Here is a 27,962-nt window from a genome sequence, read left to right on the forward strand (position 1 = left end):
CCTTGCTGCTTATACTGTATGTATCGTTTAACATATTTATATCTGCACTATATTTATATATCCTGTTCATATGTACATACTCTGCATTTTACTACACTTCACCTCTGGTTAGATGCTAAACTGCATCAACTTTCACTGTCTAAGCACTTGTTACTTTGAGCAATGACAATAAAGTTAAATCTAATCTAATCTAATCTAATCTAATCTGATAACAGCTGGATTGGTCACTGAAAAAGATGGACCAAAAAGTGTCTGGGGTATTATACCATAGTTATGATGTCAATGAAAAATATACAATATAATATAATATAATCAAACACTTCACAGACCATCATCATCAGGAATTGTAAATGAATTTATTCATTGCTTTGGCATGTTTGTACAAGGACACGCTGCCAGAAATATAATACAACAGCCAACATTCATAACCCAGTGTTTCATACTAGAGCAAAAACCTTGGCATTGATCTCTTGCATTGACTTCAAGCACCCATCCAATGAAATTCGATTCCAAATTAGATGAACTCAACTCATACATCAGAAAGAGTGTGTGTCAAATTAAGATAATGGATCATAAATGTAAAAAAACACCCAAATGAACATGATACCTAAGCCACTTAAAGTTTTACCCATAAACAGAACAAATGATACCATAGGCGAAAAACATCATCTGTAATCAATGGGTAAACCTTGTTTCACAACTGGTTGGCAGATGACACCTGAAGCTGGATCACCAGCAGCTATACACTGAGGGCCAGGGCCCCTACAAAATACTTGATGGTTCTGACTGCAGAGGCCGGAGTCCCTGAGGCACCAGAGGCTGGCAGGTCCATCCTCTGACACAGAATGAGTTATAAATGTAACGCTGGCTCTATGAATCAAGGTGACAGCCAATGCTATCACTCTGTCACTCTTACCCTTGATGAGAAGGTTTTACTGGAACAAACAACCCAGTGGTAGAAGGGCTTTATATTGGGACACAGACCTTACATCATCCCAGGCTGCAGGTGTATTTGTTGGTATAATGCCTCAACCTGTATGTCTGCAATATTTAGTGCCTATGCAGCACCTCTGACAAGCTTCATAAAATTCATAAAATCACATTCACATCATTTAAATTCATAGCTCTCATTTTACTCAATAAAGCCTGCATCCTCAGTTACACCAATCTTGAATATAAAACTGTTTGCAGCTTGTTGTTCACATTTATGGCTCAGGTATTATGTTTTAAAAATATATTTTTTCTCATGTATAGTATTTTGTTTGTCATTTACACTTCACTGAGCTTAATTTGACAACAGCAGTAAGTAAAGAACTTGATTTTCAGATGCAGTTTCAACAATTCAATTCTTTCTATGTTCATAAATAATGACCATAGAGGAAAAAATACTATTGACGAACAGCATACAAAGATTATACAATCCTGTTACAATAATTGCATAACCTAACACGGGCTATGAGAGATAAGTAGGCTTTTTAGATGAAGTGTGAGACAGTGACTGCTTCTGTGCCTGCTATGTCAGATCCCAATGCCTCTGAAACCTGTGAGTGGCTCCAAGAGAAAGTGAGGGAGGGGGGAAGAGATGACGGACTGATGCAAGCACAGTGACATACAGCCTTTCAGTATTCACATCATTAAAGCCTGCAAACTATACCAGCAATAGCAGTGAGACTTGGACTTGGTCTACTGCACAAATGACGATCAGCAAGCTCTTTGATGTATAACACATTCTCATTTTTAGAACAACTATATCTCAATAGCTCTGTATTAAAATAGTTAACATGTAGGAAATGCAATGAAACGTGCAGCCTGGTTGTGCATTTGCTTACTGAGTTTAAACACAGAGACATGCCTTTAATGATGTGCATCATGTTCTCCACAAAGGACACTGAATAGGATTGTAAATGATGCATACAGTGTGCACGAAGACACACGCAACATGCGTGCATGGACACACACACATAAACAAAAGGAGATGCATCTATCTTTATTCTCAGAATTTGATGATTCACAGAAGCAGTGACCTAGGACCTGGGATACTCTCAGCTTTTGATTCAGAGTTGGGAGACAAACCCTCCCTCAAGCCATAAGACTCCATTTACAATGCTGGAGAGCTGAGGAGCACTTAGCTTAATGTACGGGACAGTAGAATGACCCTCACACACGTACACACACACACACACACACACACACACACACACACACAGTCCACTGCGCATGCCAATGCTTTCTCCACTATTCTCTTTGTCACATGAGCGAGAAAGATGCAGTTCAAACTTTTTACAACAGTGAAAATACAATAAATAAAATAAATATATTGATATTTCCCAATGCTTGCAGGTTGGATACTAAATGCCACTGCCACATGCAGTGAATGTAGGCTGATATTGGTGGTAGGTAATAAGGAAGTTACAGTGTTGGAATCCCGGATAATCCTGCTGGCAGAACAGTTAAAAACATTGTATACCACGCTTGGTATCACTCTCATCGACATATGAGCTGTATATGTTATTATATATACAACATCTATGCTTTTACATGAACACATACAATGTATTTTTTGCTCTATAGGTATATAACAGAAAATGGATACTATACTATGATACACAAAACATAATGTATAGATTTGTGGTTCTACCAAATCCAAAATTATTTAACTTGTCACTTGTCACATACACAAATATATAAATTCTATTGCATTCATTTTTAATATGTGTCCTACTGCCCTAAGATCTAAAATGGATGTAGTACCTGCAGTGCCAGCCTTCCTTAATGACCATAGAGGTGGAGGTAGACTGGAACAACTGTCTGCTGCTTATCGTCAGCCAGATTATACCAAACGGATGTGGACACTGATGGTAATTGTTTTTGCCTTGTCAAGATAGAAGCACAGGGTAACTGATAGAGTCTCCATCTTCTCTCTCAGTCTCCACTGTTCATCTGCACTCATGTGTCTGACCATTGTATGCTGGGGTCAGCAGTAATTATCCTCTTTGTGTTATTGAACAATATTATGTTACCTACTTATGAATACTATCTTATCAGAGTGTGAGCAATGTAGCCATGATGTGTGATCCAGCAAATTTGGTACCCAAGCATTCTGAAAGCAAAACAAAAGGACACTGGTGTCACTGATAGAGTGATATGATGGATTAGAGTGGCCCAAGGGGGAAGTCCTGGTCCATCAAAATGTAATGAAAACTAATTTGAAAACAGCAGGCAGCTATGAATAACTCTTAGATGAGTTCTGGAAACATTGCGTTCAGTGAGAGGTTATCATTGTCTCATATGTGAGAAAAATGGGTTGAACATTACGATTGATGACAGAACATTACTTGTTGTCTTCAGGAGTTATTGCTGTCTGTAAATGTGTGTGACTAAAAATCGATCAAGGGCAGAAACAATTTTACACCGAGTTTGTAATCTAGTGTCACAATTGGAATGTAAAAGATGAATTATACATACACAAAACAATAAAATGGGACTTTATAATATTTTAAAAATCCAAATACAGTGTAGGCACTGTAAGAAAATGTTCCCTAACAAAGTCAACTTGTATAAGCACATAACATTATTTCCTCATTTCTGTTCTGTCTTGCAAGGTCCTGAATAGTCTAACGTACCTGAGCTAAAATACCAGGGGGAAGAAAGTCAAATGGATTGTGATTATTGTCCTGGAACAGATTGAACAGGCTATGAGAGAAGAATGTGAGCTGAATCCCATTTCAACACACAGACCCAGGCGCATTTCTTTAGCTGAAAGGAAGGTGAAATTTACAGAGGGGATCTAAAGAAGGGTGTGAGGCAGTAATACTGCCTTTAATCCAACTGCTATCAACAGCAGCTTATTACCTTTGTCTGCGACAAAAGGAAAAACATTATACAGAGTAGATACAGCATAGAGATCTATCATCTGTCTGTGTCTTAAACTCAATTAAATTTAGTTTATTATTTTATCTACAGATGTACTCATATAGGTCAAAAAGGTGTGATAGTTGATAGATGTTAAGATTTATATACTTAAAAGAGAATAATTAGGTTTACTGTAACTTTATTTAATTAAAAATGTGGAATATAGCAGGATGCAATTAATAGTACAAACAATCATTAAAAATAAGTAGACTCATATATCACATTAGAAAATTCTGGGCACCATATCAGATTTACAGATGGCTTTTATGTATTGTGCTATTAAAGTGCTGCCTGTAAGACAGATACAGTCCATATGTCTGCTGGCTCTTCAACAAAGCATACAAAAACCTTGCAGTTGTCTGTAACTAACCAGTCTCTCTTGTAATGACTTAACAGAAGCAGACAAGCAGTTTAACATCAACAGCATGATCAAAAAGCAGAGAATCCAACAAGCCTGGGATGGGATGAGAAAAATCACCCTTAAAGAGAAACAGTGATAAACGTGTCACCAAAACCTTTCACAACATGTGAATCATCTGCTCTGAAATGGAAATAAGTAATCTGTGGGAGCTACGGCTTCCTGTCATTCAACAGGAAACCTCCAACCCCCACACAGCAAGCAAGGATAATCCTATGTGCCTCATGATTCTGCTTCAAATTCATACCCTTCATCAAGACGTGCAATAATAAAATGCTGAGGGTGTCATTCTGTTTATTTATAATGTACTGTATATGTGATGTGAACTGTGCCAGACTGAATTGCTGATCCTTGACCCCCACATCTTGTGATGAGATGTCTGACTGGAAGATTGCTGCACTGTAACCAATGTCACAACCATGCATGCATCCCCCCTGCAGGTCTTGTGACAGTGCTGTCAGCACACCTTTGGACAGTGAAGTACTCCCAGCACAGCCAGGTGGTGAGGAGGCTTCAGTCCAACAGTACTGCTAGCAGCTCTGCCACAGTTGAGAGGGACCATATGTCTCTTCCCCGTAGAGTCTGTCACAGCACAGGACTGCCAAGTCGTTAGGCCTATCCTACATATGTGGCTTAATTCTGTTAAGCACTAGGACTTCACGGGGTTAAGACATTGCTGTAGTTTAATTTGTTTTTGCCCAATCACAAAAAAATGGTCACAAGGAGATATACGGGGTGGTGGTATTCCCCAAAGACATACACTTTTCTTACAGAGGTAAGTTTCCTCTCTTTTTTTTTTGGTTTTAATCAGTTAATCTCTAGCAGTACACTTTGGATGTTATCCTGTTCAATGGGCACAACCACCAGCTGAGAAGTTGCCTGAACTAACAAACTCTTTATACTCTAATATGTAAACCTAGCATATTTTTAAGTGTAAAATAACATGAAGATGGGAGAATATTCATGTGCTCACTGTGCTATCAGGCCAGTCTCCGGGTATTAATACAAGTCCTCCTAATGTGACTGCTAGAGCCTGATGAATCAGAATCACTTTATTGGCCACGTGTGTGCGTGTACACACAGAAGGAATTTGACTCCGGTTACACGTTGTTAGATAGATAGATAGATAGATAGATAGATAGATAGATAGATAGATAGATAGATAGATAGATAGATAGATAGATAGATAGATAGATAGATAGATAGATTTCTGAAGTGTATATTACACTTTCTTTGCTGCTGTTGCATCTATCTATCTATCTATCTATCTATCTATCTATCTATCTATCTATGATCTAAGAAAACAAACTTACACTACACAAACACTATGCACCTATACGATATCCTATTTTAACACTATATACACATGTATAAATAAATAAAACCAGTAACAGTAAAATAAACAAACCAAGTAGAACAGTGAACTATGCAATATGTAAACCTGAAACCTTATAAAGAATTTAGTCTTTGAGAGATTGTACAGAGAATACACTGATTGTTTAAAGTGCAGTATGCATGTGTGGAAGATTTCACTTATGTATTGCACATGCCAGTTCAACAGCTACTGGACTTGACCTGGAGTGTCTGATATTTTGAGGGAGGAGTTGTAGAGACTGATGCTCACAGGCAGGAAAGACTTGTTGTGTCTCTCTGTGGAGCATCTTGATGCCAGCACCTCATGGAGTGGGTGGGAGTCATAGTCCAAAATATATATTAGGCTACCAGGATGCACACTACACTGTGCTGCTACTGGCTGACAGAATAAGTGTAAAACAAATGAGCTGCACTGTGTGAAATCACAGAAAAAGCTGTTTGTGTTTGTTTGTGCTGTTGTAGTAGGCGTAGCTGGTAGGCTCGGCGTCGTTACCACGGAAACACTGCAACCAATCAGAAACGATTTAGCGGGGTGCCGCAGAAACAGTAGCCAATCATAGAGCGTGTTGTTTAAGAGTGAGTCCGTTTGAAATAGCAAAGCAAGCACTTTCCAACTGACGGAGTTAACTACGACTGAGCAGTGTGGCAGCCTGCGGAGGAAAACAAACGAGGTAAAGTGCTGTTACTGTCTGTGTACAGTCTGTGTAGGCACGGTGTCTCATAGAAACAGCACTAACGTAAGAGGCGTGTGTGTTTTTAGCTTTGCAGACCAAAAGGAAGCGGGTGCCTTTTGTTTTTACGTCTAAGTTAACGTTAGCTACTCACCTGTAGGTCAGTTTGTTTCTCAAAAAACTCTAGATAAATCTACATCAATCTATTATCGTCCTGTTTTTTAGTTATCAAGTGTCAGATATAGTAAATAGCTGCAGCAGTTGTACAGTATACAGTGACTTGTAGTTAGCTCACTGCTTACATCAAATATAATATACAAACTACAACTTTAACTCACATGTGCAAAGCAAGTCGTGTGAAATCTTAATGAATGATAAACCCTATGGTCCCTAAGCGTTTATGTTTTAAGTATTTAAAGTATTCAGTGTAAAACATTTGACTTAAACAATGTAGCTTGCTTTATTTCTGTCTAGATGTCCTCAGACGAAGAGGAACCGACCAGTCCTGTTCTGCCCAAGGACTCTGATCGTGGCAGCTCTGTCTCCTCTGACCTCCAGGTGATTATACACTGGATTACAATTTGTGCACCACGTTAACAGACTGAAGTGACAGGCATGCAATCAGACGATCAAACACGTAGACCCAGTTGCAATCAATAACCCAAACTACATGTTGAAGAGCAAAGTAAACACACTTGCATTAGATTAGAATGATCCACCATAATCAGCTAAGTATGGATAGTTGATTGAAGTTGAAGCTAAGGAGCTCTAAGGAATTGATTGGATGCAATAAAAGTAACTTTAACATTCACACCACAGATTTCACTTTCCAGCAAGTGATTTTAGATAATATTGTTAAACTGGGAGCTTCACATTACAGGGTCTGTGTGTCCTGATTTTTTTTTTTTTTTACTGTTTTTGAATCACTAGGATGAGTATGAGGAGCTCCTTCGCTATGCTGTGGTCACCCCTAAGATTGAGACACTCACCAGTGCTCACTTTCCGCGACTGAGCACCTCATATCTGTCTGCAGAGGGCCGTACGTCCCAGAGAAAAGATGACACAAAATCACAGCGCCCAGCAGGTATCTTGAATTCCTCTTGGACTCAATCACACACACACATTTCACTAAGCCTTTCTGACAGAAACACAACTTGAGCCCTTCCGGACCTGCCCCCATCAAAAAGGATTTGGCATTACAACATGAGAAAAATGTAATGTGTGTTTTTATTGGCCTCATATTTTCAGCTTGCAAACCAGTCTAGTCAAGATGCATATGATAGCAGTCTGTCAGATTGTACCCCCCTATCTCTTTCCCCAACGATACCCAAATCTTCAACAGTCCATCAGTCCCCCTCCAAGCTCCAGCTGCTGCTCTCATTGAGGGTTTAGTGCTTTAACTGTCATGGAGTAGTGCACAGGGCTGTAAAAAGCAGACAGCCGATTGGTAATGATCTCCTGGCACTCTGCCCGTACTGCTCTTTAGAGTGCATGCTTTCTCTTCCCCCTGCAGGATTTAATTAAGATATTGACATAATGCATTCCTGGACGAGGAGCCCCTCTTATTCAGAATTCTCGCCATCACCCTTTTCTTTTCATAAAGATCTTTTGTTTTTAGATCTTTTAACCTTTTTTAATTTTACTGACTTATTCCAGGTCAGAATTCATTTAAGCAACATTTCCTTTTTTAATCTACTTTTCCGTTGTATCTTCCTCTCTTTCTCTCTCTCTCTGTCTGACTTCCTTCCCTTGTCTCTTCTGTCGTCTGTCAGATACTGCCACTGAAGCTAAAGATGGGAGGCATTCTAGTAGGAGCTTCAGATCACAGTCCTCCCTCTTGATTGTTGAGCCCGCCACTCACTTAAGAACCTCTCATGGTAAATTGAATTAAAATACAATTTAACAAAATTGTTAGATCAGATAAATATTTCTATATTAATTTCTCTCGATATGAAATACAGATGCAATGATGTTTTATTTTCTAGTCAGTATGTCTTTTTTTGTTTTCCTTCCAGCTCAGGAGATGGCAGGTCGGTCCTCTAGCAGGGCGTCAGGGCTCTTAGACAGGTTAGATACGTCGCCTGAGAGGTCAGGGCCAAAAAGCCCAGACCCCCTTGAATCTTCTCTGACAGAGATCTTTATCTCAGAGGAGAACATAAGCAAGATGGAGAAGATTCTGGATACATGGAGCAACACCCTGAAGGTTAGTCTGCTTCCTCATCCTCTCCTTCCACAATCAATCAATTTAATGGCTTTGATTTGCTGCCTGCTTGATAGCTGACCATAGATAATGTTGTATGGCTATATATAGTGCTCTGTGCTCTCTGACATAGCCAAATAATAACTACACAGTATATACAATTATATGATAGCGGTATTGTGTTTTGAGCTTCAGGAATTTACAGCAAAATAAACCCAATCTGGCAGGTTATGCTTGATAAATTAAAAAGATGAAACTGGATAGCTCATTTACTGTGAAAAAAAAAAATATATGGCTTTTAATCTTAATTAAGAGTAAAAAGTAAGTGGTCAAATCTATGGTTCAGTGTCAACAAAGCATTAATTGAGCCTGTGAAGGGCAATCTGGAAGTCCAATATTGCTGTATCTGCTGTCATTCAAATTTAGTGTTACTGTGCTTTATTTGCAAAAGCTGAAATCAGGTTGTCCTTTAAAAAAAAAGACCTTTTAGGGTTAAAAGAATTGATTGGGCCTTTTGAAGTGGAGTCGTTTGAGGTACTTATCTATAGTCAGTGTATTACTGACCGTAGACGGTGGTCAGCATAGTCCCTAGTTTGGAGAAGCAGTCAGAAGGACCAGCATGCACTGCTGTGGATGATCGTAGAAACAAAATGTATTTTAGAAAATACATATCAGGTGATTTTTGAATCCCCAAGAGATGTCTGTTAAATGTAACTATCAGTAAACAAAATCCTACAGCAGGGATTTGTTAGATGTCATGAAACAAGACTACAGATGAAATCTGACAGGTTTATATATTTTGCATTTGCTGTGAGTGACAACACTTTCAGTGCACCTGTTTATCTAAATTAAAAAACACAAACATATGTCTGTATTCACTAAAGTAGTGTAATGAACACACTGTGACTGCCCCACTGTCCTTCCATTCCCCAATTAGTTAAATGTACCGACTGAGCTCAGGAAGTGGAAGCTGGTGTTCAAGGAGCAACACAAAAAAACACAAACAGGTGTTCACTATATTTAGAATATTTTCACCGTTTTTACGGACAGCCTTTACCTTGCAAAACACGGGAGTTGTTGTTGGTTTACTATTGCTTCGATCTACAGCAACTAATGTTGGACCAGGAACTCCCTATTTCTGCGAGGTGATTACTGTACATATACAAAATATGCATAGTGGATTTATATTGACATTATCCAAACTCGTGCAATTAGACTGAGATTAAATGCAAGAGATACTGAGGCCAATGTAGTATACATAGGTGCTTGTGAGGAAGAGGTCAGATTATGAAGGTAATGTGAATGTTGGAAGACTCAGTGAATAGGATGACAGCTCTACTCCTCATGGCGTCAGTGACCTTTTAATTGTCTCTGATTTTGGAGGAGGTGAGTGCCTGGATGTGGGTGTCCTTCCTGCCCTTTAATTCTGATGTTGTACAGCTCATTCATGGAGGGCAGATGACAACCAATCACCTGCTAATCAGTGCTGATGAAAGAGTGTGGTTTGATCTAGAAAAGGGCAGAAAAGAACCATGGATGTTGAGACTCTTTCATTCCTTTTTAACTTTTCATTCCTTTGCTTGTGAGTGTCTTTTGTTTCAGGGAGAAATATATATTTTTGTATGTTCCAAATAAGTTTATATATTTTACAATTGCAGTCAGTGACGACACCTCCAGTGCACCTGTTTATCTAAATTAAAAATAACCGAAGACATGTGTACATGTGTCTGTATTTACTACTTGTCGTGTAATGAACACACTGTGACTGTCCCACCCTCTTTTTCCTAATTAGTCAAATGTACTGACTGAACTCAGGAAGTGGAAGCTGGCATTCAAGGAGCAACATAAGCTTGAGATGAAAAAAGAGAGGGAGAGGTATGCAGCCCAGACAGCTGGCCTGAAGTCAGAGCTAGACAGCCTGAAGGGGCTGCTGCTCACCTATGAGACTTCCAACCAAAGAAAAGATGAGGTGACTACTTGTTTGTTTATTTGCTTTCTCGAGTATATAATGTGCTATATGATTAGACATGGATTAAGTAGCAGACGGATATTTAATTTCCAGTAATTCCCATTGCTGTGAACTTCTAGTGTAGGACTGAGTGGGCTTAATCCATGTCTAAGCTATCAGCCTCATATCTTCTGCTCTCTTGCACATTCTGTCTGTCATGCTTATGTACGTTTAGCAAATGATGAGGAACACCTTTTGTCTGCATTTTACACTGACAAGCTTATTGTCCGATGTGTCTTCCCTCAGGTGATCGCAAACCTGAGCCAAGTGTTGGACAGACAAAAAGAAAAGCTTGAAAAGATGAGGGCTTTCACCCACTGGAGACTTCAGCACACTGAAGCTAAAGAAGAGGTAAAGTGATCACATTGAGGTTTTCTCTTCAGATTGTAAATCTATTTGTGATATTTACATTTGGAATGGGTGACAAGTTTTATAGCCTTTTTAATGCAACAAACATGTTTATACAACATTATACCCAATACATGCTGAATAACACACACTGGTCTCCATTTACATTTAAAAAATGCACACATATGCTCCCGTGTTTAGTCAACACTAAATATGTTTTAATTGCAATGCTTTTATGAACTGTGAAAAATAATTTAAAGATTCATTCACCCACACACACACAGGAAAGAACTCACTGCTGCTCTGCATAAACATGATTTCAAGAAAAGTTAAGGCAGGATAAAATATCATAATTTCTAATTAATTAAAATATACATTTCTAAATAATTATACAATTGTTTTTGGTTAATCTATTTGAATGAGCTGCCCAAATAAATTCACTGTATGGGATACGCTTACTATATGAAAATGGATTGGTTGATGGATTTCTTTTTATTTATTTTTTTAACAAACAACTATATTAATGTTTCAATATCTTAAGATCTTAATTTTTATTTTTCAATTTTCTTTTTTCTTTTCATGTTTTTTTTTATTATTATTTGATAAATTGAAGTGAACTTACAGGGAATTAATTTATCCATCAATCTAGCAATTTATAACATTGCTAGATTACTGGCAGTGCAGTTTAATGGTTTATGTAAATGATCAGTCTCTGCATGAGTTACCAACCCATACATCACTATGTCACCACACACTGAACATGCACATGCCACATTTTTACACAAATATCTCCTCCTACAAAATTTACAGACAAAAAAATCTTGTCAGTGCACTCTGTTTTTTTTTTTCATTCCATACTGCATATCAAACGAACAAGTGCACAACATATAACGAGTTACATTTACAAAATAGCTTTTTATGCCAGTTTTCCAAATGGAAATTTTAGTGGATGACTGTTTTTTTTGTCTAAACTGTGACACAAAGTGTGCCATGAGAGAAAATGTACTAGACCTGCACAAGAATGAATTATGGGTGTAATTATTTTCTTGTGAATATTTTCATGGTCTTGTGGTTTTTCTGCCAGGCTCATGCTACTCAAGCAGCGCGGCAGCACTACAATTTGCAGCTGAAGAAGAAGGTGTGGTTAGCCTGGCACTCTCTGGTCCAGAAACACTGGAAGGTCAAGGTGGAGCGGGCTTGCCGTGCAAAGGCTGAAGAGGTCTGCACCCGCATGTCTACAGAATATGAAACCAAGCTGGCAGAGGTAAATAAGCAGAATGAAAACATGTGTGCGTAGTATTGCTGCATTGCTGAATTCTTACTCTCGCTCACTGAGGTGTTTTACAACAGGAATCACAGCAGACTGTAATCAGCAAGATACATTGTCCATTTGCAGTGCTGAGTCATGTGAAGCAGTCCCAAAGCACCACTGGTTACCGTGATTTATTAGATTCTTACATAGATACATGTTAGAGTTCAAGCATTTCATTAGGGAAAGCCGTTTTACTGATGGTGTCATAGATTTATATTAAAGGTGCAACACAAAGATGTAAGACTGAAAGCAAGAAATTGGACATCAGGTGTTGTCAGTATTATATAAATTGATAAATAACTCTTTCTATATACTCTCCTACATGTCTCCGCAGCACTGTGAGGCTATAGAGAAAGCCCAGGCAGAGATTCAGAGACTACAACTGGAGCGAGAGCGCTATGAGGAATCCATGAAGAAAGCCTTCATGAGGGGCGTATGTGCTCTCAACATGGAGGCTCTTGGCATGTTCCACATCACAGAGGCTGGACGCTCAGAGCAACCTCCAGTTCATGATCAGCAAGGTTTGTAACAGAATGACCACACAAACCTATTTTTAGAGAATGTCCATATTTTTAAACAACTAGCACATTTAAACTACATAGATAGAGTCCTACACAGCAAACCATAAATGTTAGCTCTGCCTCAGTGCTGTATTGATTCAACACAGCTCCACTAGAGTTCAGCTGTGTGCCATTGACAGCTGTGTAGATTTATGAATGAGGTGAGTGGATGGGGTCTTTGTTCTTTTCTTGAAGTCATTTACTGGCTCTTCTAATGGAGTGATGAGTCAGTGGATGTGCTGACTGAGGGGTACTTTGCACAGGTCATAACCTTGATATGATGCTGAAAGATTGGCTGGAAAAAGTTCAAGAGCCCTTTTTATCGAATCTTGTAATTACTGTTACTTATTAGTACGTCAATGTTGTAAAGATTGGGTTCATAACTATTATAATCCTGGGACCGGACAATGGCACAATAGACCAAAAGGTGCAGCAGATCAATAGTGCTTAGGCTCACAGAGCATTTTAATGACAGGACAATAGTACTATTGATGAAGGTGCATTGCCAATTTTTATTAATTAGTATTGAGAGCTAAAAAGTAAAATTGTTCAACCAAAAGGAAATATCAGATGGGTTGGTATCAGTTTATTAGCTTCACTTAGTAAAATTCTGTCTAACGTTCAGCTTAAAAATAGTGATTGAACTATGACAAACAAACAATAATATATTGTGCCAGTCTGACTCAGTTCATTTTTTTTTCTGTAGACATTCCTCCCCAGGATGAGCCTGGCTCTACTACAGTGACCCAACTCCAACCATATTCCATCTCTTCCACACGGTTCAGCCCAGTCCATTTTGACCGCCCGGATCCTTCCCACGGTGAAGCAGAGGATCTGGTGAGACACTGACACCTTTTGAATGAAAACATTGATAATTCCTTCTGTCTGTTTTCATTGGCTGCACTATGACTTGTTTTCTCTAAATCCCACTTGTGTTCCTGATTCCCAGGTGGGCTCTGGTCCCCCCCTGTCAAGGGCAGATATATTCCCTCCTGCTACAGTGGTGCACAGCTCACTCCCACTTGGGGGCACTGCAAGTTCCAGCAAACAGGTTAGCATTAGACATGTCGATCTATGACCCACGGCAGCTATGTTTAACTATTCCGGTTATCAAATCAACAAATATGTGGTTATCAAATTTCTTACCAACAACACAAAATAACTTCCTGTACGTTTAGTAAAAAAAGAAGTATCTACTAAAGTAATGACGTGTATACATGATGCAGTAGTTGTTGTTGTTTCAGGTCAGTGGTCGTGTTGTCACCGCCAGTCAACAAAAACCCTCAAAGACTGTAACAGCTCGCATCACTGCACGCACTGACGTTAGCAAGGCTGCACGCAGCAACCTCCAGGTGATGGGTGTGGCTCCACCCATGAGCTCTGTGATCGTTGAACGCCATCATCCTGTTACACAGGTATGGATCATTACTGTTACAGTTATTACGTGTATACCTTTCATCACATGAAGGTGAAAAATAACATTTCCTTTCATCATTTCAGCTCACTGTCGGTCAGGCCACAGCTGCCAAGTTTCCTCGCTCCTCCCAACCGGGCCACAGCTCCACTGAAGGCAGAAGCTCCTCCAAAACACACACCAGCACGTGCCATGTACACTCCATCAAAGTAGTTGACTGACAGAAAGTGTTGCTAGTTTAGATTTTTAATTTAATCCATCCTATGAAACTTAAAAATAGTTGCCCTGGCATTAGTCTCAAGTCAGTTTTTTGGCACATCTTGAAGATTGAAGTGAACATTAGATTTCCATTCTTCAGCCTCCTGCTGCTCGTGAAAGGCACAATTTCCTGAGTAATAGGATTTTTCTCAGGAAAGTACCACATAGACGCAGGTGCTTAGAACAGCACATGTAAATGTTTTAAATTATCACCAGCTGGACAATTTAGAATTGTAAAATGGACGATTTATTTCTATGAAAAGGCTTTACTTTGAATTATGCAGGCGAGACTGTATTTAAATATGTAAAATCAAATATCTTGTGTTGGTGATTGATGTTTTCAAGTGAGACCGGCCATCAAATACTAAACCAAAGCCATATGTTAATGATCTGAAGATTTTATTTTAAAATAAATAAAAATTTACTGGTAACTTCCTGCACAGTTGAGTAGCTGAAAATGATGTAAACATGGAGTTCATTTTTTCAACCCACATGTTACATTCTCATGAAATGCTGCAGCTCTTACTGCTGGCACTCTCTGCCTCCATTCGAATTTTATCTGTAAGACAAATTAACATTTTCTGTATTAAAAGTTTTGGCACATACCCCCAGGCAGCAGAGCTACATGTTTATAGGTTGCTCAGTATAATTTGCTTTGAAGAAAAAAATAAATGCACTGAATGTACCTGCAGCTTTCCTGTTCCCTGTGAGGATGAGGCCCTGGAAAAGTTCTTTAGCAGGGCTCCTCTGAGCCAACTCCTCCCCATGGAGCCAGATCAGCAGCATCCTGTTCCCATGCTCTTTATAACTGTGCTGACCTGTGGACAAACACACACAGCACTGTACAGTCAGGAAAACAATTCAGCTAGTAAAAATAATTTAAAGAGTCCCTCTGTGCACTTGAAGATAAAACAGAAAAAATAAAATAGCCAGTTTGAAAAAATAAAGTTGCATGGAGAGTCTTGTTACTGTCATAGGGCTTTGAATCTGTAACATTTTGATTTATCTTTATTTCAGAGAGTCAATAGCCTGTCCAGTCAGTGTGAGCTTTGTCACCTGTCCACTGCTCCTTGATAGCCGACACTTGCTCATTGTTGAAGCCCCAGTATTCTGCCAGTCTTTGCCAATCTCCTGGTTTCAGGAGCTCGTACGCGAGACGCCATGCCATCGAACGGAGCTGCTTGGTCTCATAGCGGTGGTCGAGTTTAAACGTTAACGGATACTCGCTGTGAACACTCTCATTAAGCTCAGGGTTGGCCTGAAAGGGCAATTAAATCATGTCAGTAGATTGATAAAGGCCACAAGCCTCAAAGAGCACAGGGACATGGGAAGAGATTATTGGACAGACACTCACATGTGATTAGCAATATGAATGCCAGAGTTAAACATTCTGAAAATTATGAAGGGGAGGAAATCAGGCATATCCTTAATTAAATTGTCAAATGTTTCTAGGTTGTGATTAATATTTTACCATGGACGCTTTAATGGTATTAGAGGGGATTCCAATATTCTAGATTGTGACATTAGGAAATGAATCATTTGTGATAAATCTTTTTATTGATTTTGAGGTTTCAAGAATGAATTATGGCACACGAAAACAGTCACAAGTATGACCACTATCTCTCACCGTCCTCCAGGTATGGTATCTTTCTGCTTTGATGATCATGTCCACAATAATCACCTCATCTGCTCTGACTGCCACACCCAGGGCTGTCTTACCCTGCTACTCAAATCCAACACATACAACAAAATACGCAAACTTGAATTAAAAGATACATTTATTGCATCATGCTGCTGTTATACCTTCAGAAATTGTGTTAATCTTACCCTGTCCCGGAGTGTCAGATCCAGCCTGGCTTTAAGAAGCATTTCCACAACTTCTATTTTGGCCAGCTCTGCAGCAATGTGTATAGCAGTCTGGGACCTCTAACAGTTCATGGTATAGGACAGGATTATGTATTCATTTTCTTATATATAATTTGGCATCTTATTTTATTGAGTTACTAGGGAGATCATACCTTATCAGTGATGTTGATGTTGCAGCCAGCCTTCAGTAGAGAATGGATGGTAGGGATGTGACTGTTCCTCACTGCCAGGTGGAGAGGAGCATCTAGGTTCTGAGAGCAAAAATATCCTATTAGACAACATGAGTCAGAAATATGAACAGTTAGCGTTTGGAGAAAACATGTAAAATTACAATTATGATATGTCTCCAGCAAGTATCAGCAGCACAGCTGATAGGTGTATGTGTTGCCAAAAAACTTTCCTGAAAGAGTGTACTACTGCCATCTAGCTTGTGTTTCCTTACCTGATTCTTAAAGTCTGTGTTGGCTTTGAAGTCTAAGAGGAGTTGGACAACGGACATGTCTCCTCTTTTTGAAACTGGATGGAGAGCACTACAATTGGCCTATAAGAAAGGCAAGAGTGGAAGGTTTATCTGTAGGCCTATTACAAGCACACACAAAACTATTCAGCACATACAATTTGATCATTTGAGCAACATTAACAACAAGGCACCAGGTTTTAATATCAAAATCAGTATAGTGCCCTATGTACCGTTGTGAGGATGTTGGGGTCACAGCCAGCCTCTAGCATGATCCTGACACACCCTTCATGACCATTGTCTGCTGCCTGGTACAGAGCTGTCTCACCATTCTGTAACAGAACAAAAAATGTGCAGTGGTGCCACATTAGTAACTTCATTCATTAAATGATTGCTATTGTTTTAGGCAGTTTTTTCTGTCTTTTTTAACATTTTTAGTTGTTTAAATACCAAGTAATTGTTATTTTATTTAAACTGTCATCTAAAGTATCTTTGACCAGAGGCACCAGGTCAGTCTTATCAAGTTTGATTTACAAGTCAGAGCTAAGAGTTCAGGCCAGAACACAGTTTGCCTCATTCTAAAATTGTAACCAGTACATGTTTGATACATAATAATTAATCCAAAGTGGTTCGGCCATCCAGCAGTGGATTAGCCACTGAGCAAACACTGTCACAAACAACAGAGAGGATGTTTACACTGATTGTCTACCATATTGACTTCATCCCGAGTATCAAAGCTCTGCAGCAGCAGCTGGACAGCATCCAAGTGGCCATTCCTGGCTGCTAAGTGGAGGGGTGTGTCGCCGAGCTGGCAGAAGGGAGGGAGGGAAACAACTCGCATCAAAGAGTGTGTGACTTTGAGCTTTCTTGCAGGTGTGACACAAATGTGCACTCAGACATGACGTGAGTTTAAATAGCCACATATTGTAAATAGACGCACACAAACAAGATCACACACACATGACTGCACCTTGTTGGGCTTCATGGTGGCCATATCGTATGGGTCCATCAGCGTTTGTAACATTTCAACACAGCCATGTTCTGCTGCTGATGCAAATGCTCGCTGTCCTGACTGAAGATAGAAACATCTATATTACTGCATGTACTTTGATAGTCCGGTCAGTGGATTATACAGTAGATCATTGAGAAAATAGTGTTAGTGAGAAACCTTGTCTTCTTTGTCTAGTTCTTTCATCTGCAGGTCATTAATAATGTACTCTACAACATCAGTGTGGTCATTCATAGCAGCACAGTGCATGATGTTCAGTCCTTCCTGAGGCGAAAAAAGTTATAATAATTAAGACAGTTTTCTGTAATCAAGCAATGTGAATATAACTTGTGATGTGCCTGCACTGAGGTTTCTAACAAAAAGGTGTATAAATATTAGCTTCAAAATCCAGGGTGATGAAAATTATTCATGCCCCAGGAGGAGGCAGGTGTTGGTGTTTTAGGAATATTGGAAAGACAAATGGGCCAATTATCTGACAGCAGAACAAAACTTCCTGTTTTTTTTACCTCGTTCTCAACCTTCTGTTCAGCCCCAGACTGCACTAATAATTTCAGGATGTCCAAACTGCCAAACCAGGCAGCCAAATGAATAGGTGCTACGCCATACTGTCAGACACAGAGCATAACATTGAAAATTGTGATTAAGAAATATCACATATGCTTTTGTCTGTGTCTCAAGTCTCAAATGCTCTCACCTTGTCCTTTTGGTCCACTCTGACCCTGCGCTGTAGAAGAAACTGCACCGCTTCAATGTTTTTGCCAGCTACTGCATAATGAAGGGCTGTCCTATTATGCTGAGGCAAATAACTTAATCAGTATATTATCCAATAAATATATAATATCACAGAAATTATACTGAGATGGAGATGCAGATGAAGACCCACCACATTCTTTGCATTTGCGTTCAGCCCTTTTCCAAGAGTCTTCATGGCCTCCACATCATTTCTTTTAGCTGCTTCTATAAACTGCTTCTCTGTTTGAAGTACTGCACAACACAGCAGGAAGGTCTTACATATGGATATTTACATAAATATTATAATCTTTAATAGAACAGTTTGTGCTAGGCTTAGCACGCAACCATTAGATGTGTAACTGTTTATAGTCTTATTTGAGGTTTCATCCTTGTGCAAATATAGCGTGTCTGTTGGGAAAACAGTCATGCAACAGGCATGCAATCAATAGGCTACACCACAATGGATATTTAATCATTAACTGCAGCTATGACCGAAGAAACTCAAAGGCAAAGATCTGAAGAGAAACTTGCTTTAAAATTTCGTCCCAAAGCCAGTTTATGTTCCATGTTTTCTCATTTTCTTGTCCTTGCATACTCACCCATTTCTTTGTTGTCAAAGCTGTCGTCTGTGTCGATGTCCATGTTCTTGTTCAATATGAAGTCAGCAAACTCCCTTACATTTTCGTGTTTCATCCAGTTTCGAGGGTTTATATCCTCCGTCGTTGGAAGATGCTTCTTCACCATTGACCTCAAGGCCAAAGCTTTTTGTTCCATTGTGTAACTAAGGTGGGCTGTGTCTAAATAAGTATATTCAAATATATACCCTTAAGCTAAACAGAGCATTTACCCAGTTCCATGCACATGTAGACACCGTCTTCGCATAATGAACAGTGTGTCTTGGAATGGAGGAATACCTCTACTATTTTTTTTAATCCTCCAGGGCTGGACTGTGTTTACTTTAACAGCTCACACCCTTAAGAGGCTGCTGATAGTAAGAGAGAATATCGAACATATACTTTATCTGTGTCACAGTGCATAACTAGTAGGTGGCATGAGTATGGTGTCCTTTACATCACAAAGGTGCCTTTTTTAAACTTCAATTTCTGTGAAGACAGTACAGCGTTTTGTATAGCATTAACATCACGCTCTGTTAGTAGTTAGACTTGTTTGTGCAGGTAAGTTTGACTAGTTAAACATTCAAGAAAGTTTCACATTTACACAACCTGCCTGAGTCTTTCGCTTCTGGCCACTGTGCAGTTTCACCTAGACTTAAAGCAACAAACACTCCAGTTATAAATTTACATGAAACCAGTCTACTTCTTTGTGCTTCTCCAGTAAACTCACCCCCTTTTTTTGTTAAAAGGCTGATTAATGGGGAATGGATGGAAATTAAGTGAAGAAGTGAGCAGAATATGAATTTATTTCAACTTCAGTTTAAACAATAAAATGATTATTTTATCTTCATTATTAAACATATACTGTATCATCATTGAAAAACTCTATAAATACAACTTGAAATTACTGATAATATCCGAAAAAAATAACTTAATTAAGATAAATTTAATCACAGGCACCTCAGCATGTAATAAAAACCCTCATGATCCATTTAGTAAAATCACCACTAACAGGAAATAGAAGGTGATAATAGTTCAATTAATTTGGAAACAAATAGAATTTGTCTCCATCATCTTTAATTTCTTGTCTAGTCTATGGCTTTTAAAAACAAAAACAAGACATAGAATAGTGTGCATACTTAGCTTCTTATACCAGTAATCTTAATTACATATTTTTTCCATAGTATGACTAAAACATCCCCAGTAGAACAAAGACATTTCCCCTAGAAAACCTTCTCACGTTCCTTCTGATGGGGATGGATGTTCTGCATGCTTGACTGTCACCTGAAGAACTTGTCGATGGTGTTGCGAGGGCCACGACCTTTAGCCTTTTTAGATGGAGGAGAAGAAGGCGAGTCCCGTCTAAAAATCGTGAAATCAACACAAAAACATAAAAAATTAAAAATCAGTTAACACACGCATATTGTTGACATAATTGTAGTCATACTATTATACCTACAGTACATGAAGACCACGTCAACATATTGTGCAACAGCCTAATCAAGCAGTCTCACCTTTTGGTTTTGCCTTTAACAGCTTGCATTGGCAGGAGACGGCCTCTGTCTGTGAAGAGAAATAGACACTCATCAAAAAAATCCATCGTTATCTCTTCTGACAAAAAAAATGACATCCACTGAGGAGGAACACAATTGTAGCACCTCTTCTCAGGGATATAAAGAGTGCAATTTCTGAGGCAGGCTTGTTTAAGAGGAACCCAGGGTGCAGTTCATTGTAGGAAATGAATAGGTGAGAAAGTGATTTAGCCATTTCCAAGACCAGGGCAAAGAAATCCCCATGGGTTGAAATGAGATGTCTTTTCTCTGTAGGAATCGATATAAACTTCTCACACAATGTCACTGTCAGTAAATAACAAGGTCATAGGCCACCCGCATCCTCCCAAATAGACATTCCTTCTGTTAACTCCAAAGATATCATACAGATACAGTTTATAGATGTTACTAACAGGGCCGTATCTGTCATCGGCAGAAATAGATACATTCTTAGACTTCAGATGCAGGAACCCTGGAACCTCAAAGTTCGCAAGGAACAAAATACATTTTTTAAGCTGCTATAATAAAGGTTGCTTTTATATATACACATGTATCAAAAGTGATAACAATGTGACAATGTGAAAGAGGTCGCTCAGAGTGATTATCTTTAAGACAATTATGGCCCAAATCTGCAGCTCTCCTCGACTACAGCAGCTTTTTAGTGAGTTTCAGCTCATTGTTCAGCAGTCCAGCCTGCAACCTATCTATTTTGATTCACTTACAAAGTGTAATTTCCCCCCCACAGCAGGAAAACCCTGTACACTAACTGCTCAGCACCTACTGTAACAGCAAAAAAAGAGTTGGCTGCTAGTTGGTGAACATAGTTGTGCATTTAGCAGCTGCAGAGCCAGATTTCCCTCAGGAGTAGAGACTAAAAAAACAGAGCTAGAGCTTAAAGGAATATTGGACTTTAGGTAAACAGAAACACAACTCAAAATGAATAATCATATTTCTTTGTAACTGCTGGATGTGTAAATAAGCAACTGTTGTGTTTCACACGTAAATAAAGTGCATAGAATGGGGCTCCTGTCACGTGACCAAGCTCATTTAATACACACACTCACCTATGGCCTTGCAATTTGTAAATGAAAGTGGATTTATGGGAGATGATGTCTGTCCCCCCAGCTCATGTAGGACCTCCTGGTTCAGGCAGAGGTCAACATGGCGGTTGAAGATAATGAGGTCATCACTGTCTTGGGTCAGGTGACATACTGGGCAGATGAGCACGGAGCCTTTGTCGTTACATGACTGAGGCTGTTCAGAGGTTGTGGTTTTGTTGTCACCATTTATTGACAAAATTGTTTGAATAGAATAGTTTTTCAAGCTGTGTTGGTCTTCCTGAGGATCAATGCTGTTTGACTTCAGCTCTTCACTGTTCTTTGCCTTCTCCTCTTCAACCTCACATTTGTCCTCATGTTTGTCCACCACTTGGTCACTCTCCAGGTCCAAATCTGATTCTGTATCAGAGACTGTGCATTGGATTGGCTTTGTGGGGGCATCACTGAGACACTGGTCTATATGTCTGTTGAATACATTCAAATTATCTGTCTCCACCTGTCTGAAACACACTGGACAGGTGAGGCTCTCTGACCCTGTGCCACCACAGCCTGATGTGGATGCATGAGCCTCAGCAGGGGAAACAAAGTCATTTTGTGGGAGATCTGAGAGATCTGTGGCTGTACAGTTAGCCTTGTCCATCTCTGTTGATGACTCTACACCCTTCTGAGAATAAGTGCCAATAGAAGTAATCACAGAAGAATTATTCCCGTGTCCTTCTTCATGTGTGCTTGGATTTGCTGCCTGGAGTTGCAGTCTTTTGGCAAAAGCCCTTTGGAAGAAAGATTGTTGAGGTTTCTCACATGTTTGGCTCCCCTCCAACCCCTTCTGCTTAGTCGACCCAGGAGCTCCCTCCTGTCTCTGGCACGTCTGTGCTAGGTTTTGGGAAGTCTGGAAAGAGTGACTGGAAACATTCTCTTTCTCAAGCTTTTGGTGCATTCCTTGGGAAGAGTCACTGGAGTCACTCTTGCCTGCCTGTAGAAAGCCAATAATGCTCTTCTGTAGGGGCTTTTTATCATCTGAACTGACAAAGGCAGAGATTCTAACACCTACAAAACACAAAAACAAATTATCTGAAGAAAACTTCAAAATGAATGACAACGGCATCATTATTTCCACATGCAGCATGTCACAGATCATCATTTATTTCAAGTCATATTAATTGATATGTCAGTTATATTACAGATCTAATTACCCATGAGCCTCAGTCTGAGTGGCTGGGGGCTTTCATTGTCTCTTTCCGTTTTCAGTAGGTCCTTAGCAACAGCAAAGATCTCATCCACTGTAGCAACAGCATACGGCAGCGTCAGCGCCCTGGTTTTCACTTCAAAGTTCACGTTCTTAAGTTTCAGTGTTACCGTTTTACCCTTCAGGAAAATTGAAAAAAATATATAGTTCATTTAATATTTGGAATATCAGTCACTTCTGTCTGCTGTCTAGGAACCTCTTAATTAATAAGGATAATCATTGATACTGTATCGAAGGGCCATAAATAAAAGAAAGGTGGACATCTGTGTAATCTGCTGTATCATTGATTTGTCCAAATGTTTTTTTTTTCACAAAAACACGCTACAAAGCCCTTTCATACTAATGTGATCATCTCCCAGGGAGACATTTCCAAGGCCGATAGTAGCCCCTGCTGTCTCCTTAATGGCCCTCCATTTCCTGCAGTTATCATGGCCACATCAAGACCTAGGCAGGGGGGTGATGGTCGTGCCAACCCATCCACTCCTCTCTCTATCGATTCACAAAGGAAGGCACAGGTTGAGGTAATTGTATGAGATTTAGCTTGAAGTCAGGGTGATTCTAGGAGGGCCAAGAAAAAAAAGAGATTTCTATATATATACCCATACACATACCTCATATATGGTACCAAAGATGTGTTAAAGGCAACCTACTTGTTCATATGCACAGAGGTATGTTCATGTTGAAAAATAAAAAGAACGCAACCCTCATTCATTACCTTCAGACCTTCTTTCTTCATGTCTCCTGCTAAGTCTTCACAGAGCTCCCTGCATAAAGACAACTGCTCCTCAGCTTTACTCAGTTCTTTAAATGTCCTGTAAGGAGTGACAGAAAAAAGCGAGGGAATGTGGAGACTAAAAAAAATACAGCAGTATCTATTTATGCCTCATAAAAAGCCATACCTTTCTGTGCTCATGCTTTTTCTTTCTTCATGCCTGTATAAAACCAAAGTGAAAATTATTTCCTCCCTCTGCACTGGATTGTTTAATAATCAGTTGCATTTTATTACACAGACAGTTAAGTACCTCGGTATATATGTAGAGCCCAGACCCAGGGAGACTTCCATGAGGTGATGCCAGGCCGTCTCAGAGAACAACAACGACAGCAACGCCATCTGTTGGCCAAGATGAGAACAGGAACTGATGCCCAGAGCATTTAGCATCTTCTCACTCACCTTCCCTATGCCAGAAACCTGGAAGGATACACAAACACATTTTTACTGATACTGATGTGGCTTTTCTTTCAACCATCGTTCCCATATCTGCAGCACATTATTACTCACTTTGCACCACATCTCTCAGCCTTTAATGATACAAAAATTCATGATGTTGATGATGTTCTAACATTTCCAATTATTATTCACCAACTACACCGCAAGATTCTGTTTATGTTTTAGTTTGAGCAATGTGTACTGTACTTTGCGAACTGGGAGAGTCTGGATGAAGTCCATGACTGCCTCTCTAGTGGAGGGGAGTCTGTATTGGCCGTTGGGCTTGTTCTTGTCACTGCACACCTTGGCAAGCATCGTGTTTGGAGCAATTCCTAGGGAAGGGAATAGCCTAGTTAAATATTGTGTTCGTAAATGAGCAGCTGGTAAAACATACACACTTCTCTGACTTTTATTATTATTAATGAGCCAGAAGAGTGAGACACTGTTAAAGATGATGGAGACAAACTCCAACTGAAACTCCAGTGAAAGCAAAGTGGACACTGACAGAACAGGTTTCATTGACGGTGTCGGTGGTTTTCTCCTCACCTGCACTGGCAGTCAGCATGGTCTTCTGCTCAATGCGGAAACGCATCTCTCGTACAGCCTCTTCAACAGACTTCCCAAACACCTCGAATGCACCACCAGTAGCATTTACATCTTCAGAGCCCGGCAAGCAGGAGGGAGAGGAGTTTGGACTATCCTCAAAAAGGACCGGAGAGAGATCTTCCATCTCTGGCACTGCCTCCTGGGAAATCTGCACTTCACCTTTACAGAAGAGAGACGATATTATAATGATCAAATGGATTTCTAGTGTGTTTCTAGTCATTTCTACAGTAAATGTGGCAAAAGTTCCAGTCACTAAAACACACCACAGCATATGATTATTCTACATTTTTGTATAATTAAGTCCTGCCTGTAGCGGTGCTGCTGGCGCGGAAGCGATGTGTACGTAAGGAATCTGGCCAGCTCTGCCTTTGTTCCAAGTGGTCTGTAAAATCCAGATAGGCTTCATCCAGGCTCATTGGCTGGAAGTGGGGGTCATAGTCCGCAAAAATCTCTCGGATCTAACAGAGAGTTACAATTTCATGAGCACCTGTTAGTTTGACGAAGAAGCCACAAGATTGCACTGCATCTTTTAATTAAAGTTGCATGATGTATAGCTCACCTCATGACTCACAGCCCTGTATTTATCAAAGTTGGTTGGAACAATAATTAAGTTGGGGCAGAGTTTCTTTGCAATGAAGCCAGGCATGGCAGCTCGGACCCCATACTTCCTGGCATGGTAGTTAGATGTTGACTGAAAAAGAAAGGGTGAGATCTAAATAAAACACTTTCACATGAGAGAAACTATCTGGATTTTATTTACAACACACTCATTTGAAAGCTAAATTTGTTTTGAAGGCTTCATATAATCTTGGCACTTGTTTGCTCGTATAAAGATGAGCTATTGAACAAATATTTTAAACATATTGTTCTTTTTTGAACAACTACAACTACTACTAATAATAATGATGCTGATATTCTGTTGAATAATTCACATCATCATTTTAACCCACCAGCATGCTCATGGATCCTACAGCCATTGGTTTGTCCTTCAGCTCAGGACAGTCTCTCATCTCCACAGCTGCGTAAAAAGCGTCCATGTCCACATGTACAATCACACGGCTTAAATCACGACTTCTCTCCAGCTCTGTGGCCATCCGCTCCACCTGTAAAAGATAAGTTTGTTGAAAAAAAACAGCACATCATATTTGGCTTGATATGCGTTTTTTTAAGTGCCATGTCTTACCTGGGCTTGTGCTTTCTTTAAGTGCTGTTCTGTGATCTGTGCCTTTTGTAGCATCATCTTCTCAATGCGCTGGTTCACCTGCTGCTCTCTCTTCAGCTCATTCTCATAAAACCTAGATCCCTGCAGGGAAACGGCAAGGACGAACGAGAAGTTACAGATTCTGCAGAATAGCTATAATGAAAAGCTACAATAAGACTAAATCTATTTTTAGGACTGTGTGTCACTGCACTGGGGTTATGGGATGTTCACACAAGGCTGCCAGTAAATGTGGACCTCACACTATAGATCTCTGTCCTTTTGCACACATTTATCTTTCAATCTTTCATTCTTCAGAGACAGGAGAGCAGATTTTTCATTATGCATTTCATACAAGTCTATGTTATATGGACCTTGGATGACTCCATGATGATCTTGTTGATCTTCTCCCTGTCAAGACCCTCCATACCAGCCTTGTTGTCGTTGAGGGCCATTCTGGAGAGGAAGCCCTCTGCTTTAGTCGATGCGACCCCATTCTCCATGCGGAATAATGGCTGTATGACGATCAGCTCTAAAGTCAGACATGCAAAGATATCAATCGCATCATGTGTGCGCCTTCTCTGACTTCAGATCAGATAATTCACCAACCTACCTTTTTTTTCACTATGATCAGCAAAACTGAATCCAAAAGTCTCAGCTCAGTGTCACGATCATCAAACATGCACAGACATGTTTTGAAAACAGTGACGGTTGCGGCGGCACTTCCGTGTATATGCGTCGTCACCGGACGAGGCGGGGCTTACTTTGTTTACCTTTTTAAATTAATAAAGAGTCAATAAAGGAAGCTTTGTAATTGCAATATTAAGAGAAGCGTTAATCACAATTCTTCTTCCAAAGACGACAAATATTACACACAAAATGTCCATCTATTAATATAAATATAAAGTTTATCCAGCAGTCACAGAAAGTGACTTGAAACAAACATGAAGATGATTTTTTGGGTTGACTTTAGCTTGAATTTAATTTACTACTCTCTTAAGTCATTAAGGACAAACATGTCCACTTCCAAAAAACTGCTATAAAAACTCATACATTTCTTAAACAACCTCAGCCCTGCTCAAAACTACCAAATATTTAATCGTTTCGAGTATTTTAACCCTTTAAATGACAGTTTGATTACTTGATGTCACTGTTATTATGATTTTAAACACACAAACGGAGTTATTATCCCTTTCTTCATAAAAAAACATCAAGTAAGTGGAAGTGGAAGTGAACATTTTTGTCCTCAATGACTTAAGAGCGTAGTATTTTTTTTATATATATTTATTAAAGTGTCTATGAGCTATTAAGAAAAATTAACACTAACACAGACAAAATGATGGCCAGAGAAAGAGGAAAACTTTGCCCAAATGGACAAAAATGTCCATAGTGACGGATGAGGGTTAAGAAACGGTCCAGCTATCCTACAGCGGCCCCGCGTGGTAAAAAAAGAAACGGTCCAGCTATCCTACAGCGGCCCCGCGTGGTAAAAAAATAGTCAAAGCATTTTATTTCATATTATTTTAAAGTTATTTGAAAAAAAATACAGCTTCTATATTAAGTGTCATCTAAACCTGCAGATGACTGGCTTAAAGTCAGTCAAAGGTTATTTTCTTTCTCTGATATGAAGTTGACCTCATGAACCTTAGACGGAGATGAGGTGTTATCGTTGTGTCTAAAGTACACATGATTTAAAGAAGTAACCTTTGGCATAGTTTGCCACACAAATGATACTATAGAAAATATCAATAGAAACATATTTTGATGGCTTGATTAAAATAATAATAATAATAATAATATTATTAATGGAATTAGATGAATATCCACAGCACACGGACGGATCCCGGTTCCAGACACAGTCCCCCCGGTTGTGCATGTCACGCCGTCGTGCCCCGTGGTGTTCTTTGTCTGAGCCGCTCTCAGATCAGATCTGCACACCGTCGT

General features: G+C 39.5%; 3 protein-coding genes across 6 annotated transcripts in view; 1 reads left to right on the plus strand and 2 right to left on the minus strand.

Moving 5' to 3' along the window:
- Positions 1-6,274: 6,274 nt before the first annotated feature.
- poc5 (POC5 centriolar protein homolog (Chlamydomonas)) lies at positions 6,275-14,456 on the plus strand. Of its 3 annotated transcripts, none has more exons than XM_027278489.1 (13): positions 6,275-6,375; positions 6,850-6,933; positions 7,306-7,459; positions 8,148-8,252; positions 8,391-8,578; positions 10,368-10,544; positions 10,830-10,934; positions 12,016-12,195; positions 12,578-12,764; positions 13,510-13,640; positions 13,753-13,854; positions 14,048-14,218; positions 14,304-14,456. In XM_027278489.1, exons 2-13 carry the CDS (start codon positions 6,850-6,852, stop codon positions 14,436-14,438), a joined length of 1,719 nt encoding a protein of 572 aa, XP_027134290.1. In that variant the 5' UTR covers positions 6,275-6,375; the 3' UTR covers positions 14,439-14,456. The 3 variants fall into 3 exon arrangements, with proteins under 3 accessions (XP_027134290.1, XP_027134292.1, XP_027134291.1); XM_027278490.1 differs by lacking the exon at positions 6,275-6,375 and adding an exon at positions 6,426-6,450; XM_027278491.1 differs by lacking the exon at positions 8,148-8,252.
- Positions 14,457-14,895: 439 nt separating this feature from the next.
- Positions 14,896-19,421, minus strand: ankdd1b (ankyrin repeat and death domain containing 1B). Its single transcript, XM_027278492.1, has 15 exons — positions 19,139-19,421; positions 18,691-18,791; positions 18,502-18,600; positions 18,314-18,412; positions 17,967-18,071; positions 17,769-17,870; positions 17,508-17,606; positions 17,032-17,130; positions 16,784-16,882; positions 16,494-16,592; positions 16,303-16,401; positions 16,103-16,198; positions 15,532-15,733; positions 15,162-15,293; positions 14,896-15,034 (listed from the first exon to the last, which is right to left on the minus strand). Exons 1-15 carry the CDS (start codon positions 19,311-19,313, stop codon positions 14,979-14,981), a joined length of 1,662 nt encoding a protein of 553 aa, XP_027134293.1. The 5' UTR covers positions 19,314-19,421; the 3' UTR covers positions 14,896-14,978.
- Positions 19,422-19,951: 530 nt separating this feature from the next.
- Positions 19,952-27,962, minus strand: part of polk (polymerase (DNA directed) kappa) — a 15,187-nt gene continuing 7,176 nt past the window's right edge. Inside the window, exons 2-16 of one of the 2 annotated variants that reach the window (XM_027277627.1) lie at positions 26,632-26,791; positions 26,393-26,550; positions 26,004-26,123; positions 25,771-25,923; positions 25,380-25,511; positions 25,128-25,278; positions 24,761-24,979; positions 24,422-24,546; positions 24,030-24,196; positions 23,907-23,939; positions 23,723-23,819; positions 22,955-23,126; positions 21,768-22,808; positions 20,668-20,716; positions 19,952-20,515 (exon numbers count right to left, since the gene is read on the minus strand). In XM_027277627.1, the coding sequence (XP_027133428.1) occupies positions 20,434-20,515; positions 20,668-20,716; positions 21,768-22,808; positions 22,955-23,126; positions 23,723-23,819; positions 23,907-23,939; positions 24,030-24,196; positions 24,422-24,546; positions 24,761-24,979; positions 25,128-25,278; positions 25,380-25,511; positions 25,771-25,923; positions 26,004-26,123; positions 26,393-26,521 (2,670 nt within the window). In that variant the 5' untranslated portion in view covers positions 26,522-26,550; positions 26,632-26,791 and the 3' untranslated portion in view covers positions 19,952-20,433. The remainder of the gene's footprint in view (positions 20,516-20,667; positions 20,717-21,767; positions 22,809-22,954; positions 23,127-23,722; positions 23,820-23,906; positions 23,940-24,029; positions 24,197-24,421; positions 24,547-24,760; positions 24,980-25,127; positions 25,279-25,379; positions 25,512-25,770; positions 25,924-26,003; positions 26,124-26,392; positions 26,551-26,631; positions 26,792-27,962) is intronic. The other variant, XM_027277628.1, reaches the window with a different exon arrangement.

The sequence above is a fragment of the Larimichthys crocea genome, chromosome III, assembly GCF_000972845.2.
Source record: "Larimichthys crocea isolate SSNF chromosome III, L_crocea_2.0, whole genome shotgun sequence".
Taxonomy (NCBI): Eukaryota; Metazoa; Chordata; class Actinopteri; family Sciaenidae; genus Larimichthys; species Larimichthys crocea.